General features: G+C 42.4%; 1 protein-coding gene across 2 annotated transcripts in view; it reads left to right on the top strand.

The window, feature by feature from the left end:
- Positions 1-614: 614 nt before the first annotated feature.
- ARMH4 (armadillo like helical domain containing 4) overlaps positions 615-18,607 on the top strand; it is a 128,548-nt gene continuing 110,555 nt past the window's right edge. The window contains exons 1-4 of one of the 2 annotated variants that reach the window (XM_040477260.1): positions 615-754; positions 9,778-11,212; positions 13,973-14,227; positions 17,533-17,745. In XM_040477260.1, the coding sequence (XP_040333194.1) occupies positions 9,835-11,212; positions 13,973-14,227; positions 17,533-17,745 (1,846 nt within the window). In that variant the 5' untranslated portion in view covers positions 615-754; positions 9,778-9,834. The remainder of the gene's footprint in view (positions 755-9,777; positions 11,213-13,972; positions 14,228-17,532; positions 17,746-18,607) is intronic. The other variant, XM_040477259.1, reaches the window with a different exon arrangement.

Below are 18,607 nucleotides of genomic sequence, written 5' to 3'. Positions count from 1 at the left end.
GCAACTTACCTTCAGCCTCGGCTTTCTTCCCTGTTAAATGGGGATTATCATTATTTCTTTCAGGGTTACTGAATAGATGGAGCAGGTACTGAGTGAAGCACCTAGCATTGATCTCGGCAGGACTAAGGGCTCAATAAAGCATACTTCTTAGTCGGCGCTTGTTAACTTCTCTGAGAAGGGAACACTTTGTTTGGGACTACTTTACAAGAGCCTACTTAGAGGCACTCCTAAGCCGCACAGTTCACACCAGGAATATCCTGCAGCCTGCAGCCCCCGACGTGCACCCTTTGCCCTCTCCAAGGGCCAGAGAAATTCGGCTCTTCCAGCGAAAACAGTGCCCTGGCCGAAGGCACCGAGGAACTGCTGCCACAGAAGGCCAGGCTTCGAAGAGGGACAGCAGGACTGGGTGGGGGGTGGGGGGTCTCCGGAGGGGTCCCAGGAGCCCGGACCAGAGCGGGACCCAGCCCGGCCACTGGGCTCGGGCCGCGAAAGCCGAGGCCGGGACGTGCGCGCCTAGGGGCGTGAGGCGTCGGCATAGGGTGTCGGTGCCAGCGGAGGCGGGGCGAGCACATCTCCCCGCCGCCCAATCCCCAGCCCTCGTCGCGGCCTCATGAATAAGCAACAAAGCGAAGCGTCCTCCTCCTGGCGTCCCAGACGGCTGAGGGAGCCGCCGCAGCTGCAGGGGCCGCGCCGGGGATGCCCAGCGCGGGCGCCGCCGCTCTCCTCCGCGCGCTGCTCGGCTGAAGGCGCACAGGTGAGCACGGGCCCGGCTCCTGCCGCTCGGGCGGCAGCGCCTGCAGACGGGGCTCCGCGCAGAGACGGAGCCGGAGCCCGGGGCGGCGCGGGGTCGCCCCGGGAGCGCTGCGGTCCGGGGAGCGCGGCAGCCCGGGGCGCTCCAGGCGTGCGCCCAGAGCCCCCACCGGAACGCTGTGCCCCGACGCGGGGTGCGCGGGGGGCAGCTCGGGGCGCGCTGGGCGCGGCGCGCAGGCCTCGGAGGACTCGCCGCACTCCTCGCTCCAGCCCAGCCTCCCGGCTCCGCACCAGCGCGCGGGCCTTTGTGCTGGCGGGGCTTGCAGGGCTGGCTGCTTTTGTGTGGGCTTTTCTTTCTTCTCTCCCTCCCCTCCCAGTCTCTCGGCGGTGGTAGAGAAGTTCCTGAAGACTCTGATCGGCTTCTTTCAGAGAGCATCGATCGCTGTGTCCCCGATGCCAATCAGTGTCCAGCAGCCGAGGAGCGAAAGGGGGCTGCGGTGGCCACTGAAATGTGTTCTGCTACTTTGCAGAAGACCAACAGTTGAGTGTTTAGTGCAGAAATGTCACGGAACCTCCTTGCGCAGACCCTGACCGGTCCTCCAGGACACGGCAGGAGGATGCTGCTTGGAAAGGTCGCTTAATTGGAAAGAGGGCTTGTGGGATAGACACGGAGGAGGTCAGGCTCTGCCTGAGACCACGGAATGGCTGGGAGGTGTTGCCTGGAGGTGCCTAGATATCAACTGTGCCTCCTGGTCACGGACAGAGCCCGACCTGTGTAGAGTCCAAATATGTAAGCCATGGCTGGTGAGCTGGCTGAAGGTAGCCGGGGTGAACAAAATATAGGACTCTCAAGAGTTTGGAGTTCTCAAAGATGAGAAATCTTTGCCTTCCCGAGCCGAGCCCAAGGACCTGCCGGGATCTTAGCACCTAATTTCTGTGCAGAGGAGAGAAGACAGGATGCTTTAAAGTGTCTGCATTCTTTCTCTGGAAGTTTTAGTTCCAAACTTAAGGGGGAGCAGGAGTGGTTCACAAAACCATCCATAGAGCTCTGAAGGACTTCTCTAGGAAGCAACATGTGTGGTGAGAATTTGCCTGCCTCCCCTTCTTTTTAGTGTATTTCCTTGATCACACATGATGCTGTTGGACTCTAAGGAGTATTATTGAAGCCAAGCTTATTTAAAGTCATTGACTGATTTCTGCTCACTTGCCGGCAGAAACCCTCTGTAGCATCTATTGAAAGAAACTCAGAACCGGGGTTAGATTTCACAGTAGCACAGCATTGCTGCTTTTACACACAGTAGTGATTTAAGAGTGATCTGACTTACACATATGCCTAAGGTAGAGCTGTTGGGTTTGTCATAATAATGAACCAAGCACTTATACAGCTGACTTGATATTGATTGTGTTTATTCACAAAATTCCCAAGACTCACCAAGTCTAAGGTAGCTACGGCAACAGAGCCAATTAGGGAAACGTGGATTTGTCTTTGTTTTCGTAGGAGGCTCCTTATCTTATATTCTGATGTTTCTTGCTAGACTTTTTAATATCATAATTTGCTATTACAGAAATGGGTTAATGCATAGATAGAACCAAATTGGGAAGATAGGCTTACCTGTTATAGAAAATTTCCACTTTTGAACCAAAGGTGTACTTATTCTTTATTTAGCAGATATTTGCCTGAAAAGTTGTGTATGGAATTGAATTTTTTGTTCGTTGAATTTTTTTTTCCTTACATAAGGAAGCTGGGTTTAATCTCTGTAGAATGAAAACTCATTCTATAATTAAGATGTGTGGTCAATCCTGTTTTTCCCATATTGTGTTTACGGGTGATTGTAAGAAAAGTATCTGAATCAAGTTTCAGCTTGAAATGTGAGATATTATGTTTATTCCTTGAAATGTCTACCTGGGGATTACTTTCTCCAGTAAAATCGGGTTTACTTTCTCCATGTCAAATCGGGTCATGGAAGAGAATTGTATGATGGATGGAGAAGAGCTTGTTGACCAAGATGGATTAGGATAGGATTCTGCAACCATCAGGCAATTCCCAGGTCACTTTGTCTATGTGAGAAGCCGAAGGAGGAAGCTCCATGGAAATATCTACAGGGAAAAAAGACACTATGGATGTTTCAAATTGCTCACATTTCGGTAGTTTGAGGGGATCGTATGTCAATATCACACTAATATCTTAAATTGAATGATACTTAAAACTTTTTCTTCAAACTGTTTTCATGTCTGTTATCATGTTTTGTCTCTTGTCCACCCTTTGAAGAAAACAGAATGAGCATTGTTACCTCCATCTTGCAACAAGGCAGCTGAGTTTCAGTGATTTGCCCAAGGTAGAGCTGGAACTTGAAGCCAGTATTTAAATCTTCCGTTCAGCTTCTTTTCCCAGGGATAGGATGATGCACTAGGGGCCACAGGCACTGACATCTTCATTGGTCTGCAGTGCTGCATTGTGGAGAGAACAAAGCTCTTGGGCTCGGTATGTATAACCTAGTTGTGGTCTGCGGGGATGGTAAAGCACTTTGCTGGTAGTTGCCAGTGTAACCTTCTTGACCCCAGCTTACTCATCCTCTTCCCTGTCAGCACTGATGCCGCTTTGCTCCTAGGGAACCAGGCTTTTCTTTGTAGTTATTCTGTTCTCCCTTCTTCCACTGTGGCCAAACATGCTGCTGAAAGGATCCTCTGTCATTCCAGCTACTCAATTTAAAGTGAAGGATGATGAGGTCCAGATGATCTTAAAGCCAATATATTAGGCCAATGACAGTTTTCAGTAGCACAGTGAATCAGAAATGGGGTACCGTAATACCATGTGCCACAGCTGGGTCAATAGGGTCAGAATCTTGATAAGCTTGGCTTTAGACAAATTAAATAGCATTGGCGAGAGAACCTTAAGGATTTAAAAGGTAAGACAATGACAAGTTAATTATTGAGGGTCAGGGGATGTACAAAATGGAAAGATAATTAAGACACAAACAAAGAAGGGACAGAGTTTTCCTTTTCCCCTCATCAATCAAAGAATCACTAATTGGTTTTTATTTTTATTTTTAATTTATTTTTTAAGTTTATTTATTTACTTATTTTGAAAGTGTGTGTGAGAGAGAGTTAGAGAGAGAGAGAGAGCAAGAGCGAGTGGGGGAGGGACAGAGAGAGAGGATCCCAAGCAGGCTCCGTGTTGTCAGCACAGGGCTGGATGTGGGCAGGGCTGGATGTGAGGATTCATTTCACGAGCCATGAGATCATGACCTTGAGCTGAAAAACCAAGAGTATGACGCTTAACCTACTGAGCTACCCAGACACCCCGCTAACAGGTTTTTAAAAGATGAGATGATAATTGGGAAGCAAGTCGACCTGAAGCTCTGAGACTCATCACTTGTAAATGCTGATCTATTTTTTTTTAATGAAATTAACTCTGAAAACCTAAAATATAGCAGAAGTGAGAATGCAGGTAATTATTACTATTATTAAAATGATACATGGAATAAGTAGCCAGAATTGGCCAGGTCTGAACAAAATACACATTTAGACATGGATAGACCATGCAATTTCATTGAACATCTTACAGTATAAAATGGAGACTGTGAGCATTCTTTTTCACACTCTTAAACAGTTATTTACGTTCGCTTCACTGCAGCAAATATTTATTGAACACCTCTCCATGCCTACCATTATTAGTAATTATATGGCGGACAAAGGAAGCTAAAACACCAGTGTTTGCATGCAAAGGACCGAATCTCATTTGAGGTGGCAAGACTTACGGACGTGATGATTTGTGCCAGAGAAGTTGGGAGAAGGATGGGAAGAGATTGGGCCAGGCATTTTTGTGACAGCAGTTAGTAAACAGGATGTGGGGGGAAGGGGGCAGGGTTTAGATACCTGGGTAGGGAAGGAGGGAGTGTTCTGGCTAGTGCAGTGCTGTGAGCAAAACTTAGCAACCTGGAATGAGGATGGCAGGTAAGAGGGCAATATACTCGGTTGGTGATGGTTTGTAGGGGAGTTAGTGGTGTGGGTTGTCTTATAGATATGGAATTTGGCGGTTGTAAACTTCGTGACATTAAAGGATGCGTTGGGCAAAAGGGGGCAACATGAAGTTTGACAGAATTCACAAGTTCAGAAAGTAGCATCCTCACATAGGCAGGTTAATTGTCCTCTGTAAACCTGTCGCTTTCTCAGCTAATAAAAAATGGAGATAATGATAGAGCCTATCTCATTAGGTTGTTGTTAGGATTAAATAAGGTAATTTACATAAGGCACTCACAACACCTGGCGTGTAGCATCCTCCAAATGGTGGCCATTGTTGGTTGGTTATTGTCATTTTTATTGTTAAGAATAAGCCATCTGGATTGTATCAAATGGATTGGAGAGAAGAGAGTTTGAACAGGATCATCGGTTGAAAGGCAATTAAAATAGTAACAGTCCAGTGAGGTGATGAGAAGGCCAATTCCAAGAGACATTATGGGGGAAGGATCCACAGAAGTTGTGAAATCTAGACTATAGAGAAGAGTTCAGGATGACACCAAAGTTTAGGTGAAGAAGACGGTGCGCTTGAGGTGGTATCCAAGTTTCTTCCAGGGGACAGTGAAAATCTAAGATGAGGCAGCTTTCTTCCCCAAACTCTATACCAGCTACTTGCGGTATTTGTGTTTATCCCAAGAAAAGGAAAATATCAGGCAGATTGTTACCAGCTTTTTGGCATTCTCTATAGGCCTCCTGTGTCTTGAGTACTCTTAGGGCAATGTTCATGTTCCTTACATACTACCCATGGAACTCATTTCCTTTGGAAAAAAGGAACTTTGCCAGTGATGAGAATGTTTTAACATGCTGGTTCCCTTCTGTGTCTACATGTTGGTAACACACAAAATCAGCAGTAGACATTTCAGTTGGAAACGGTGTTGAAAAAGCGTTTAAAAAATCCTGGTTATTAAATCTAGCAAGACGGCTAAATCTGTATTTTCTTGTGTTGTCTTTCATTTGTCTTTGTAACTTGACCATGCCTCGACTTGACAAAGAAACAGGTTCTGGAGTGTATCTATTTAAGATCAAAGACAATGGTTGACAGAACAGCTTATCTGCCCACTGGTGGCAGAAATGCAGTAAATTGTTCAGCGGACTGCCGAGCCATGAGGATACCCCGATAGCAAATGATAGACAAAGTGCTACTGATTTGCTCTGAAAGGCATGCTTTTCAAGCTATTATTAGAAGCCAATACCACTATCAGCATTTTGGTTAGAGTTTATTTACCTGAATTAATGTGCATGGATGGATATAGTAGAAAGAAGGAGCAGCCATGGTGTGAAAGAAAAGTTAGAGGAATATTCTTTTGTATGTTAAATGTTCTTGAATTGAGTTCATTTAAGATAATGAAGACACAGAGTACTAATTAGCAATTACATTTCCCCACCCTCTCCTTCCCCAGAAAAGTAGGCTCTGGACATTCCTCTGTTTGTTCAGTCAATATTTACTGAGCATTCCCTCTGTGCCAGGCACTTTGCCAGGGAGGGGGTACATGTCGAGGAAAAAAGAAAAGGCCTACAGCCTGTGATAGATGATCACAGATGATTATTCAGTTTTAGAAATACTGCCATTGCGTTGACAACGGTCAGCCTTTTCTTCTTTATTCTCTAACGTCATGCAGCTCTCAGTGGAGGACACCATACTCATGGGCGTGGCTGTCTGCACTTGTGCTTTGAAAGATGGAGAAAGGCCTAGAACTTGAAGGTCATTTACCAATTTATCTGAGTTGCAGGCATGTTCCCTGCTGTCATCCTTATAGGCTGTCTCCTCTGCTTCTTTTAAAGTTCGGGCATCGCTTTGAATAGTGGGGAGAAGGAACATATGGCTGCAGTACACAGACATAGAATAGGCTTGCAGTTCACCCCCATTTTTTCTGTAGTTGGATTTAGAAAGCAGGTGTCTGACACTTAATTACAGAAGGAAAGTCTTTGAGAGCAATGGCAGAATTCCCTTCACACAAATTCTAAAGCTCGAGATCTAGCTGGAAATAAAACCTTAAAGGAATATTCTGTTTAGGAAAGGCAATTGAGGCTATATTAAATCTCTATGGTTTGGCTCCCCAAATCTGATTTGTTTATAAAATTCTCCTCTCAGTCTGCATGACTCTAGAACATATAAATAAAATGTGAAACATCCATCCAGTCATTAGAGTGCCTTGCCTACCTGATGGCACAGTTGTTGGAACATGAAAACATTTGCATTTTAATTCTATGCCCTATAGATAAAGTATAAAAATGGATTCATGGAAGTAGAAGGGATTTATAAGATTATTTTGTTTAACTCCTCATTTTATCAAAGGAAAAACTGAGGCCATTTGCACAATATCCCATAGCAAGTTCTAGTAGCAAGAAAGCTAGGATTCAGGAATTGTTTTTCTCATTCTAGTCCATATCCCTCTAAATAACAGTCATTCGTGATGGCCTGTTTTTTTCAGGTTTTTATCCAGAAGCATGGGATCATGTCGACCAAGTTTTTAGGCCACACCCTACATTGTCTGGGATGTTAAGTAAGATTTCATTGAATGGGAAAAATATTTGTTCAGAAAAGGGCAGCTCTTTGAATAGATCAGAGTGTTCTTTACTTTTACATATGTTTCATAGTTCAAGTTGTACAAAGACGTGGTTTCATCAACTGTGAACGTTCTTGTTTACAGTGCTTCTATATTTTTGTCTTTTTTTTAAATTTTATTTTTTACATTTATTTATTTATTTTTTGAGAGACAAAGAGAGACAGCACAAGCGGGAGATGGGTAGAGAGAGGAGGAGACACAGAATCCAAAGCAGGCTTCTGGCTCCAAGCTGTCAGTACAGAGCCCGATGCGGGGCTTGAACTCACAAACTGTGAGATCATGACCTGAGCTGAAGTTGGACACTCAACCGACTGAACCACCCAGGCGCCCCCTATATTTTTGTCTTAAGGGAGGCAGCAAGCCAGATACTATTACTAAATGTGTTACCTGGCTACGAAGTGGGATTCTTTAGGGGTCATCTAAAGTATGATGATAACTGATGTTCAGAATGTTGACATGTCTTGGCACATGCTAGTCCCCCTTTTTCAAGTATCTTTCCCATACTCTCTCCTTTTAAAATGATGCTAGCTCCCTGTATGTCATTTAATATTTTAATAAAATTGTTGCAGACTCTCATCCCACATAGAGGGAAACTTACCATCCCTCTCACTATCTCTGAAGATTCTTGAGGGGGTGTAGTGACTTCTATTTCTCCTAGTCACCTCTGGCTTCAGTTTTCTTCTGTTGCTAAATTTATGATCCTTGATATGTGCTGGTCCTTTTCTGCACATGGCACCTCATGACATCTTCTCATTCCTGTAGTCTCCCAAAGTACTGTGGATTCAAGATTTCTGTGTGACAAATTGTCCCTAACGTGGTGGCAATAAATGGTTATAATTTCATCCCACTTCTGTGCACAAGTTCAGACAAAGCACAAGTTCAGAGTAGCTTGGCTGGCTGGTTCTGGCTCAAGGTCTCTTAAGCAGTTATGGTCAAGATGCTACAATTGTCTGAAGGCTTGAGTGGGGCTGGGAAGATGACTTCAAAGGTGACTCATTTGTGTGGTGCTGGTGGTTTGTCAGGAAGCCTCAGCTCCAAATCTGGGGATTCCTCTTTCTTCATGTAGAAAAATTCAGCCTTCTGTTTTCTCTTCACCTGTCTAGATCATGCTCTAAGGACTTGACCTTTTCTTGGTCTCAGAAAGACCTACAGACTAAACAGGGAAGCTTTGAGCTTCTTAAGGGGAGACGGACCAATGAAAACTTACTTTTTATATTTTATGTGTGCACATTATGTGCTTAACCCAAATAGTTTAATGATTACACATGAAAGAAAGAAAAAAGTACAACTTTTATAAAGATTACGTTTTTATTCTAGAATTTTCATTCTTAGGTTTAATTTCCTAGAACATCTACAGCATCTGAGAGATTTCTGATGATGGAAAAAGAAAGAGCCCAAACAGCAAAGTAGATTAAAAAAACCCCGAAACTCATAAATTTGGGGGGGGGATTAGTAGTTTTGCTATAGTTTTAGTTTTAATGAGAGTGTGAGTAGTTTTTTAAAAAATGCAACAAATCTTAATCTAATGATAATGTGTATTCAGGAAATGTTGCTAATTTAAAATGTATTTCATTTTCTTAAAAAGTTTTTTTTTTCTTAAAAACACCAATTTACATTAACTCTTTTACCATTTCTACTCCTTAATTTTTGAAACATCAAGGGCATCAAGGGTTTGCCTTTCATTTTTATAGTTGTTACAGAGAAAAGAAATCATTTAAGTGTTTTAAAGAGGAATTTTAAATGAAAATCATTTACATACTTAAAAAACCTCTTTTTAGAAGTTTATTTATTTATTTTGAGAGAGAGAACAAGCAGGGGAGGGGCAGAGGATCTGAAGTGGGCTCTGTGCTGACAGCAGAGAGCCTGATGAGGGGCTCGAACCCACAAACTGTGGGATCATGACCTGAGCCGTAGTCAGACGCTTAACCGACTGAGCCACCCAGGCACCCCTACTTAAAAAACTCTTGAATGTAACTGGTATTCAGTGTTTTATGATGATGTCTTATAAGTTTTAAACCATAGTTGAAAGATCTCTGAATGTAATATAAATAAATGTAAGGTTTACTTTCTATATCTTGGACATATTGCCATTTTGGTAGTCATTTGCTTATGTGATTAATAGAGGAATTTGGGGAGACTATTGCAAATGTGACTTCAAGGGTAATTTTTTTCAAATAGGTATTAAAGAAACAATGAACTTAGTCCTTGAACTATGTGTACCTTTTCTAGAGAGCTTCAAGTTAAATCAGCTGCAAAATTCAGCAGGGAAAAATGAACTGGGTTATCCAGTTCTCAAAGGTACAGAGAAGTAGAACAGCCGTCTCTTCCATACCATCTCTGAGCACCACGCCAAGGAGATGATTTTAACTTCTGACTTTACTTAAAGGGGCTTATTTACAAAATACGTTTACATGACAGTTTGATATGCTTTATTTTTCTGCAGGGCTCAATTACTGGAATTGTCAACTCTGCCAATTTATGTGCACATTTCTCTTCCACTATGAGCAGACCAATTGTATTGCACATTTGTCTGGCATTCTGTGGCCTTCTACTTCTCAACGTTGCCACACAATGCGTGGCCTTCCCCAAAATGGGAAGAAGGGAGATAGCACATGGTCTTGCAGAAACAGGGCAGCCAGAGAGGATGAACACAGATGACCCAGAAAATGACTCTGTTACTTCAAAGTGTACTCCCCAGTTGGTAGTCTCTGAAGACCCAATGATAGTGTTAGCGGGGCCGTCAGCAACATCTTTAAATAAAGTATTTCCTATTAACAAAGAAGCTCATCCAGTAGGAACTGGGCTTATGCAGCCTAATAGTCCTGACATTTACACTGCTACTGAGACAGTGATCCCTGTGGAGGAGGAAGTGTTTGGGTCCAGCCAGCCAGAGAGAGTGTCTCCTGAAAGCCGATTCTCCAAGGCCATGCTAACCAACCCTACTGCTGCAACCGCACCTCTGAATATGGATGAAAAGGAGGAACTCTTCAGTAGTACCCTCATTCAGCCCATTGCGGAAGGGACCACAGAAGCAACACTGGGTTTTCTGAAGCATGTGGATCATCAGTTGTTTGCAACGGAAAGTCAGGAAAGAGTTAGTCTGGGACATTTCCCTTCCTCTGATGTGAATACTAAAGAAATGCTGACCACCAACCCAAGGACAGAGAAGTTGGAAGCCGACGCAGAACATAGGGCAACTTTTTTCCCTGGTGCTGAGCCCGCAGCAGGCATGGCACCTGGAAGCCCCATGCCTGATAGGGAGAAGCCTTTGCAGATGACAGCTGATCATACCCAGACTACCGCCACCAAGCACTGGCTCACGACCTCTGAGTACACCCTGAGTGTTGAGCCAGAAACTGACAGGCCGCTGGGAGCCCCAGGAGTCACAGTGAGTGTCAGCACTGCTGTTCCAGCTGCCTCTGTCATAAGTGATGAGTGGGATGACACTAAACTAGAGAGTGTAAGCCAGATAAAGATCCCAAAGCTTGGAGACAATATGGAGAGCCAGGTGGGAATGGAAACGTCTCAGACAGCCCGAGTAACAGATAACGATGCTATGGAAGGTATGGAAGAGGGTGAACCTTTGACAGAGGTTGCAGATGTGGCTCTGGGGCTGCCAGAAGGGGAAACCCACACGGGGACAGCCCTGCTAATGGCACCCGGGGAGGAGCGATCGTCTGCCTTCACGGATCAAAGTTCCTTTACTCCCACAAGTTTGATGGAAGATATGAAAGTCTCTGTTGTAACCCTCTTCCAAGATACTGCAGACTTCATGGAATCCACTAAGGAGAATGATGCTATGTTTTTCATAGAGACCACTGTCTCCATCTCGGAATATGAATCTGAGGCACATCAACTATTGGGACATACATTGAAAGGTAAAAGAAAGAAAGAAAGAACAAAAATAAACTTTGGGAAGGTTTTGATTTGAATTTCTTATTTTTTAAAATTGGTATAATTGACATATAGCGTTGTATTACTTCTAGGTCTCATTTTATGGGTTTTTTTTTTTTTTGAGTGAGAATTTAGAAGTTCTCTAAGTTTTGATGAAAAGCAGAAGTAAACAAATACAAAATGTATTTTATGTAGAAATTACACCAAATACAACCTCTGCATCTAGGCCATTCAACAGGAAACAATTTGTCCCCACCCCTATCATTTGGCAATTGTGGGGACATTTTTTATTAAAAAATTTTTTTTTTCTTCAACGTTTTTATTTATTTTTGGGACAGAGAGAGACAGAGCATGAACGGGGGAGGGGCAGAGAGAGAGGGAGACACAGAATCGGAAACAGGCTCCAGGCTCCGAGCCACCAGCCCAGAGCCCGACGCGGGGCTCGAACTCACGGACCACGAGATTGTGACCTGGCTGAAGTCGGACGCTTAACCGACTGCGCCACCCAGGCGCCCCTACCTCTTGGGGACATTTTTGGTTGTCATAACAGACAGGTGCCAGGATATCTACTGGGCCAAAGAGGCTTGTGAACATCCTGCAGCACGTAGGATAGCCCCCCCAACCACAAAGACTTTTCTGATCCAGAGTGTCCGTAGTGCTGAGAAACCCTGAAATAGACTGATAGTTTTCACACATGTCATTATGAAAATGTATAACTATTCAGGAAAATGTTAAAGAACTAGCTATATGTTTAAATGGTATAATACACAATATAGGATATTATTTACATATAGGTGTAAAAAATACTCACATACCTGATAATTTCTTACCAAAAGCTTTCGGTAATATTTATCTTAACGGCATTAACCACCTGAGTTCTTTGATTTTGTTTTCCCAAAAAGAAATTCCTCTAGAAATAAGAAAAAACCCCAATACTGATGAATTCTCTCTGTTGGCTTAATACTGTACTACTTCCTCTTGGCCTTTATATCTGTGACTGTTATGAGCTGATGAACCTTACATTTGTTGCTGACGGATAATGTTTTTCTTTTATTATGTGTAGTTGGTCACATAACAGCATGAGGAAGGATAGACTTAGTATACATGCATATGCTCATTCCAAATTGTTTTGGAATATGTTCATCTTGTTATATCAGCTCAGTAGCTCCATTAATGGAAATTTCAAATTAGTAGTATGTTTTGTAAAGTGTTGAGATTGAATTAAAATGGTAAGATTGAATTTTACGTGTCCAGTTCAGTTTTTAAGGACCGAAAGACTTAGTATACTGTACGTTTTCATAGAAGCTTCCAGAAAATGTTTTGTAAGTTGGTTGTTAAATTCCATTGAGAGAGTTGGGTCTCCATTACCATGAAGATATTAGATGTGACTGAATAAGAAGTTTACTTCAGTTTTCCATAACAGTTTGAGATATTCCTGGAGCATTAAGTCATATAGTTCCAGATTATTCATCGCATAATTGAATCTCTGATACTTATGTATTAGAATTGCATAGCTTGTATTAATACAGCCTAAAACGTAAAATGAGTTCGATGATTATATGGTTCTTATTTTGATTATTGAATATGCTCCTTAGTCATAATTGTGTCACTTAACTCACTTTCCACCTAATGTGACAGGCATAGTTAGCACAGTGGTTAAGAGCACTGACTATGTAGGCTTCTCTCAACCTAAATTGTTTGTAAAGTGGGTAATAATAGCTGATATATTGGAGTATGTGCTAAGTTTTACACGTGTTATCTAATTTAATCTTTCTAACAACTCTATGCGATAGGTACTGCTATTATTTCCAATTTACAGCTGAGGAAACTCAAGGCCCAGAGATGCTAAGGAATTTGTTCAGGGTCACACAGCTAGTAGAGGCTGAGCCAGAATTCAGACCCAGGCAAATTGACTCTAAAGCCTGCATTCTTGACTGCTATGATGTATGGCTTCCATGGAATGGTATTAGTACCTACCTCCCCTTAGTACATTTTAGAAGATAAAATAAGATAATGCTTACAATATACTTAACAGTGCATGTATGTAGCATATAATAGAAACCCAGTAAACATTCGTTACTGTAATTATTATTCCTTTATTCAAAATGCTAACTTCTTTTTCCCCTTCAGAAGTGCAAATGTGAAAATTAATAGATATAAATGCTTCTGAGAATTTTTAAAGATTATTTTTAATCTTTATTTATTTTTGAGAGAGAGACAGTGTGTGAGCAGGGGAGGGGCAGAGAGACAGGGAGACACAGAATCCAAAGCAGGCTCCAGGCTCTGAGCTGGCAGCACAGAGCCCGATGCGGGGCTCGAACTCACGAACCGCGAGATCACGACCTGAGCCGAAGTCGGACGCTCAACCGACTGAGCCACCCAGGCGCCCTGAGAATTTTTGAATATAACTTAGTTCTGTATAATTTGTTTCTTCACAGACTGGTTATGTTGATATTCATAAAAGGGAGCTCAGCTATTGACCTTCCTATTTTGTTTTGTATTTTATTTTATGTTTTTTATGTTACTGTATTTATCTCTGTCTCAGATTGATTCATCGCTCCTGAAAGCAGCAACACTGAAAACATTTATTTACTGGCATTTTGTATCTGAGCGATCCATTTGCTTTCCCATACCCTGAAATAGATATTTTCTTTTCTTTTTTTCAGTTTATTAATTATAGAGTGACTTTTTAAGGCAGGGAATTTGCCTATTTTAAAATGTTGTATTCCCCCCCCCCTTTTAAGACATCCTCACTCAAGAGATGACAACAGTTGTTCAAGAAACAGAAGCCACTTTATCACTGGTGACACAAGAGCAACAGGTTTCTACCCTCGAGGTAAACAGAGAAAATGGTAAGACTGAGGAAGGAGAAGAGCCCCCCTCTACCACATCTGATGTTCCTGCCGTTACTCAGCTGTCGAGGAGATGGGAGCCTCTGGCCACGACACTTTCCACTGCGGCCACGCCTCTGTCTTTTGAAGTTACTTCTGCTCTGGAAGGTTTGTAAGGGAGGGAGAATTTTGGGGGTGGTTCTTTTCTGAGTTAATAAGGAATAGAATGAGTGAGGCAGATGTACCCCCATCTGCCTGCACTCACCTAGAGAATGAACAGAAAATGCAGGTGAATGCTCTGTTGTCTGGGGAGATGTGGCAAAGCCTAAAAGGATGAGGGGTTAGTTCCCAAAGCAGAGTCTCCTGGTGGCTCATCACTGGGGCCTGTGAAGGCCAGGCTTCCTGAGAACTCTCTCCTTGTTTGACAGGCCTGGCTGCTAGGAGCCAGGGGGTGGAGTGAAAACAGTGAGGACCAGGGTTTGAATCCCAACTTTGGCCCTCACTAGTATTGTGGCCTCAAGCAGGTTTCTTAATGTCTCTAAGCCTGGTTTGTGCATCTTTATTATTATTATTTTTAAAAATTTTTTAATGTTTATTTTTGAGAGAGAGCGCGTGTGAGTAGAGGAAGGGAGGAGAGAGAGGGAGACACAGAATCTAAAGCAAGCTCCAAGCTGTCAGCCCAGAGCCCAACGTGGGGCTTGAACTCACGAACTGTGAGATCATGACTTGAGCCGAAGTCAGACGCTTAGCTGACTGAGCCACCCAGGTGCCCCTGGTTTGTGCATCTTTAAATAATGTCTACCTATCTTTTTAAAAAAAAATTTTTTAATGTTTATTTATTTTTGAGAGAGAGAGAGACAGAGCATGAGCAGGGGAGGGGAAGAGTGAGAGAGGGAGACACAGTATCCAAAGCAGGCTCCAGGCTCTGAGCTGTCAGCACAGAGCCTGATGCAGGGCTTGAACTCATGGACTGTGAGATCATGACTTGAGCTGAAGTCGAACGCTTAACCAGCTGAGCCACCCAAAAGATGCCCCTGCCTATCTTTTATGTTAATTTCATTTAGTTTATTTTTGAAGCTAATTTTTCTATTTTGAGAAGGAGAGAGAGAGTGCATGTGTGCGAGTGGGGGAGAGGCAGAGAGAGACGGAAAGAGAGAATCCCGAGCAGTTTCCATGCTCAGCACAGAGACCACGACCTGAGCTGAAATCAAGAGTCAGTCACTCAACTGAGCTGCTCAGGCACCATGCCTACCTATCTTATAGGTTATTTTAAGGGTTTGAAATAATGTATACAAAGTGCTTTCTATAAAGGAGGCCCTCAAATGCTCTGATATCTTAAGGACAGCAAAGTTTTCAAATCTTGGTGATTATTGGAAATGCCTGGGGATTACAAAAATTATTAGTTAATTATTTTTGGACCTCATGTCTCTTTCTCATTATTTGTTCGTCTAAGTAAATAGGCTTAATTTATTAGCTGAGTTTTTTTTTTTTTTTAAATAATGTAATAAATATCTCCTAATCCTGTCTCTCCAAAAAACCCCGTAGGGCCTAGTTAGTAACCTACATGTAATCTTATATGTCAACTTCCTCCTCTGACTGGTAACTGTCATCCTGAATCTTGTGTTCCTCATTTCCTTGAATTCCTTTTAGTTTAGTTTTATTAAATGCATAAAGTTATGCATTTAAACATTTCAGTAGTTTTTAACTTTATAAAAACAGTATTGTGCTGGAGATAACCTTTTTGGGACTTACTTGTTTTACTTAATAATCTATGGCTAAAATTTACCTAATGTGGTTCTTTTGTCTTGACTGTTTATAATGTTCCATTATGAAAATAGATTGCAGTTTATGCATCTAGTCTTTATCCAGTCTCTTCTAGCAATTTGCATTTGGGTCATTTCCAGGTTTGGCTATTGTGAACACTGATTGCTGCCATATGCATATTCTCTTGCATATTCTCCATTGTACATGTACAGGAGTTTCTCTTGGTTATATTAGCAAGGAACTGAATCGCTGGGCTCTAGGTATGAATGTTTGACTTTAGGGGGCAATGCCTAATTGTTTTCCAAAGTGGTTGTACCAATGTATACTCTGAACAGCCATGGATGTGAGAGCCTGTGAATCCATATCCTGGGAGTTAAAAAAAAATAGTTTTTCGGTCTTCACCACCAAGGAGATTCTGATTCAGTAAATTGAGATATGTGGAAAGCATGCAAATCGATTTTTAAAAAACTACCTCAGAGATCCTGATGATCTACCAGACGTGCAAAATAATACTATCCAAGGGTTTTTTATATAGGGGAAAACCTGGAGCTAAATCTGGCTGCTTTGAAATTGAGCATATTCTAGACACATACTCTTACTCTTTGGCTTAATTTTTATTTTTTATTTAAAAAAATTTTTTTTTCAACGTTTATTTATTTTTGCGACAGAGAGAGACAGAGCATGAACGGGGGAGGGGCAGAGAGAGAGGGAGACACAGAATCGGAAACAGGCTCCAGGCTCTGAGCCATCAGCCCAGAGCCCGACGCGGGGCTCGAACTCACGGACCGCGAGATCATGACCTGGCTGAAGTCGGACGCTTAACCGACTGCGCAACCCAGGCGCCCCTGGCTTAATTTTTAAAAGTAGTTCTTGGCATGGGGCACCTGGGTGGCTCAGTTGGTTGGGCGTCCGACGTCCGCTCGGGTCGTGGTCTCGCGGTCTCGCGGTCTCGCTGTCTCGCGGTCCATGGGTTCGAGCCCCACGTTGGGCTCTGTGCTGACAGCTCAGAGACTGGAGCCTACTTCGGATTCTGTGTCTCCCTCTCTCTCTCTCTCTGCTCCTCCCCCATTCATGCTCTGTCTCTCTCTCTGTCTCAAAGGTAAATAATCGTTAAAAAAAATTAAAATGAAAAAGTAGTTCTTGGCATATATTTTAATAATTTTTAAAACATATTAATGTTTATTTATTTATTTTTGAGAGAGAGAGAGAGAGTGTGTGAGCGAAGAAGGGGTGGAGACAGAAGAAGACAGAATCCCAAGCAGGCTCTGCGCCGTCTGCACAGAGCCCCATGCAGGGCTTGAACTCATCAACTGTGAGATCATGACTTGAGCCGAAACCAAGAGTTGGATATTTAACTGACTGAGCCACCCGGGCACCCTTAATAATTTTTTGTTAAATTTTCTATCTTTTCCATCGTTCTATCTAAAATTCTGCAAAATCCATAGTATTGTCAATGGAATGAGTGGGATATTAAAATTTAAAAAGAAAGTTCTGATTTGAGACAATACATTTTCCTGGAAGGTAAAGTGTCTGCCTTGCATAGCTGGATTGATGCACTATGGGAAGAGGGAGCTGGCCTAAGTGCCAAACTTACTGTATATAAGATACTGGTTTCATTAATCATTTGTTACTTAAAAAGAAAAAAATACATGTATACATTTCCCCTAATGATCATCTTTGGGTCAAGTCCTATCTCTTGTGTTTGACAGATCTAATGGACACCATCACAGGGCCAAATGAGGAATTGTTCACACCAGTTATGGGCCCTCCAGTGACTCCGCCTGGAATATTGGAGGAAGCACCCAGCATTTTCCCAGCACTTTCTGATTCTGAGGCACCCTCGGAGACAAGAACCAGTGTTCCATCCATTAGCCGTGTTAATACAGCTGCCTCATTTGGCCTGGAACAACTTGAATCTGAAGGTACCCATACATTGAAGAGAATCTTTTCTGTGACTGATTGAGTCATTGAGCAAATGTTGTTTTGAAGATTAAGGAGAATGTATTCCGTATGCAGTGTAGATCAGGGGTCAGTAAACTATGGCCTGGCCAAATCTGACCTGCCATCTATTTTTGTATGACCTGCAAGTTAAGAATGATCTTTACGTTTTGAAATGATTGAAAAAAAATTAAAATGAGAATAATATTTTGTGACATGTAAAAGTTAAATAAAATTCAAATTTCAGTATTCCTAAATAAAGCTGTATTGGGACCCAGCTACACTTGCTCATTTACATATTGTCTGTGGCTACTTTTGTGCCAGATTAGCAGGGTTGAGTAGTTGTGACAGAGACTGAATGCCCACAAAGTATAAAACATTTATGATATGGCCCTTTACTGAAAAAGCTTGCTGGCCCCTGGTCTAGATCAATCGTTCTTAACTGTAGATGAACATTAGGATCACTTGGGGGAACTTTGAAAAAATCCTAATGCCTGATTCTTCCCAGTGATTCTGATTCAGTCGGTGTAGGATGCGATCTGGTGTCCACATTTTGAAAGAGTGCTTTAGATGATTTAAACTCTTCCAGCTGGATTGAGGATATTTGTTTATAAGGAAAATTCAAGTTTCCCCACCACATTTTCTTAGGTAGAAGTTTTAATGTGGATTGTATTTTCACAGCACTGCTCTGGTTGTTAGTGCGAGGTTTTTCTTCTTTATGACCATCCCTGGGATGTTCATAGGATGTTGTACTATTTGGAGATGGGTAGTCTCTTTACCTGTTAAGACTGAGAAATTCATGCCAAATTATACTTTCCAAGACACTGGCTCTGAGCGTGAAAAAGA

This window comes from Herpailurus yagouaroundi, unplaced genomic scaffold (genome assembly GCF_014898765.1).
Source record: "Herpailurus yagouaroundi ecotype Mexico unplaced genomic scaffold, PumYag 141, whole genome shotgun sequence".
Classification (NCBI taxonomy): domain Eukaryota; kingdom Metazoa; phylum Chordata; class Mammalia; order Carnivora; family Felidae; genus Herpailurus; species Herpailurus yagouaroundi.
The sequence above is the reverse complement of the archived record's forward strand: the minus strand, read 5'-3'. Positions and strand labels throughout refer to the sequence as shown.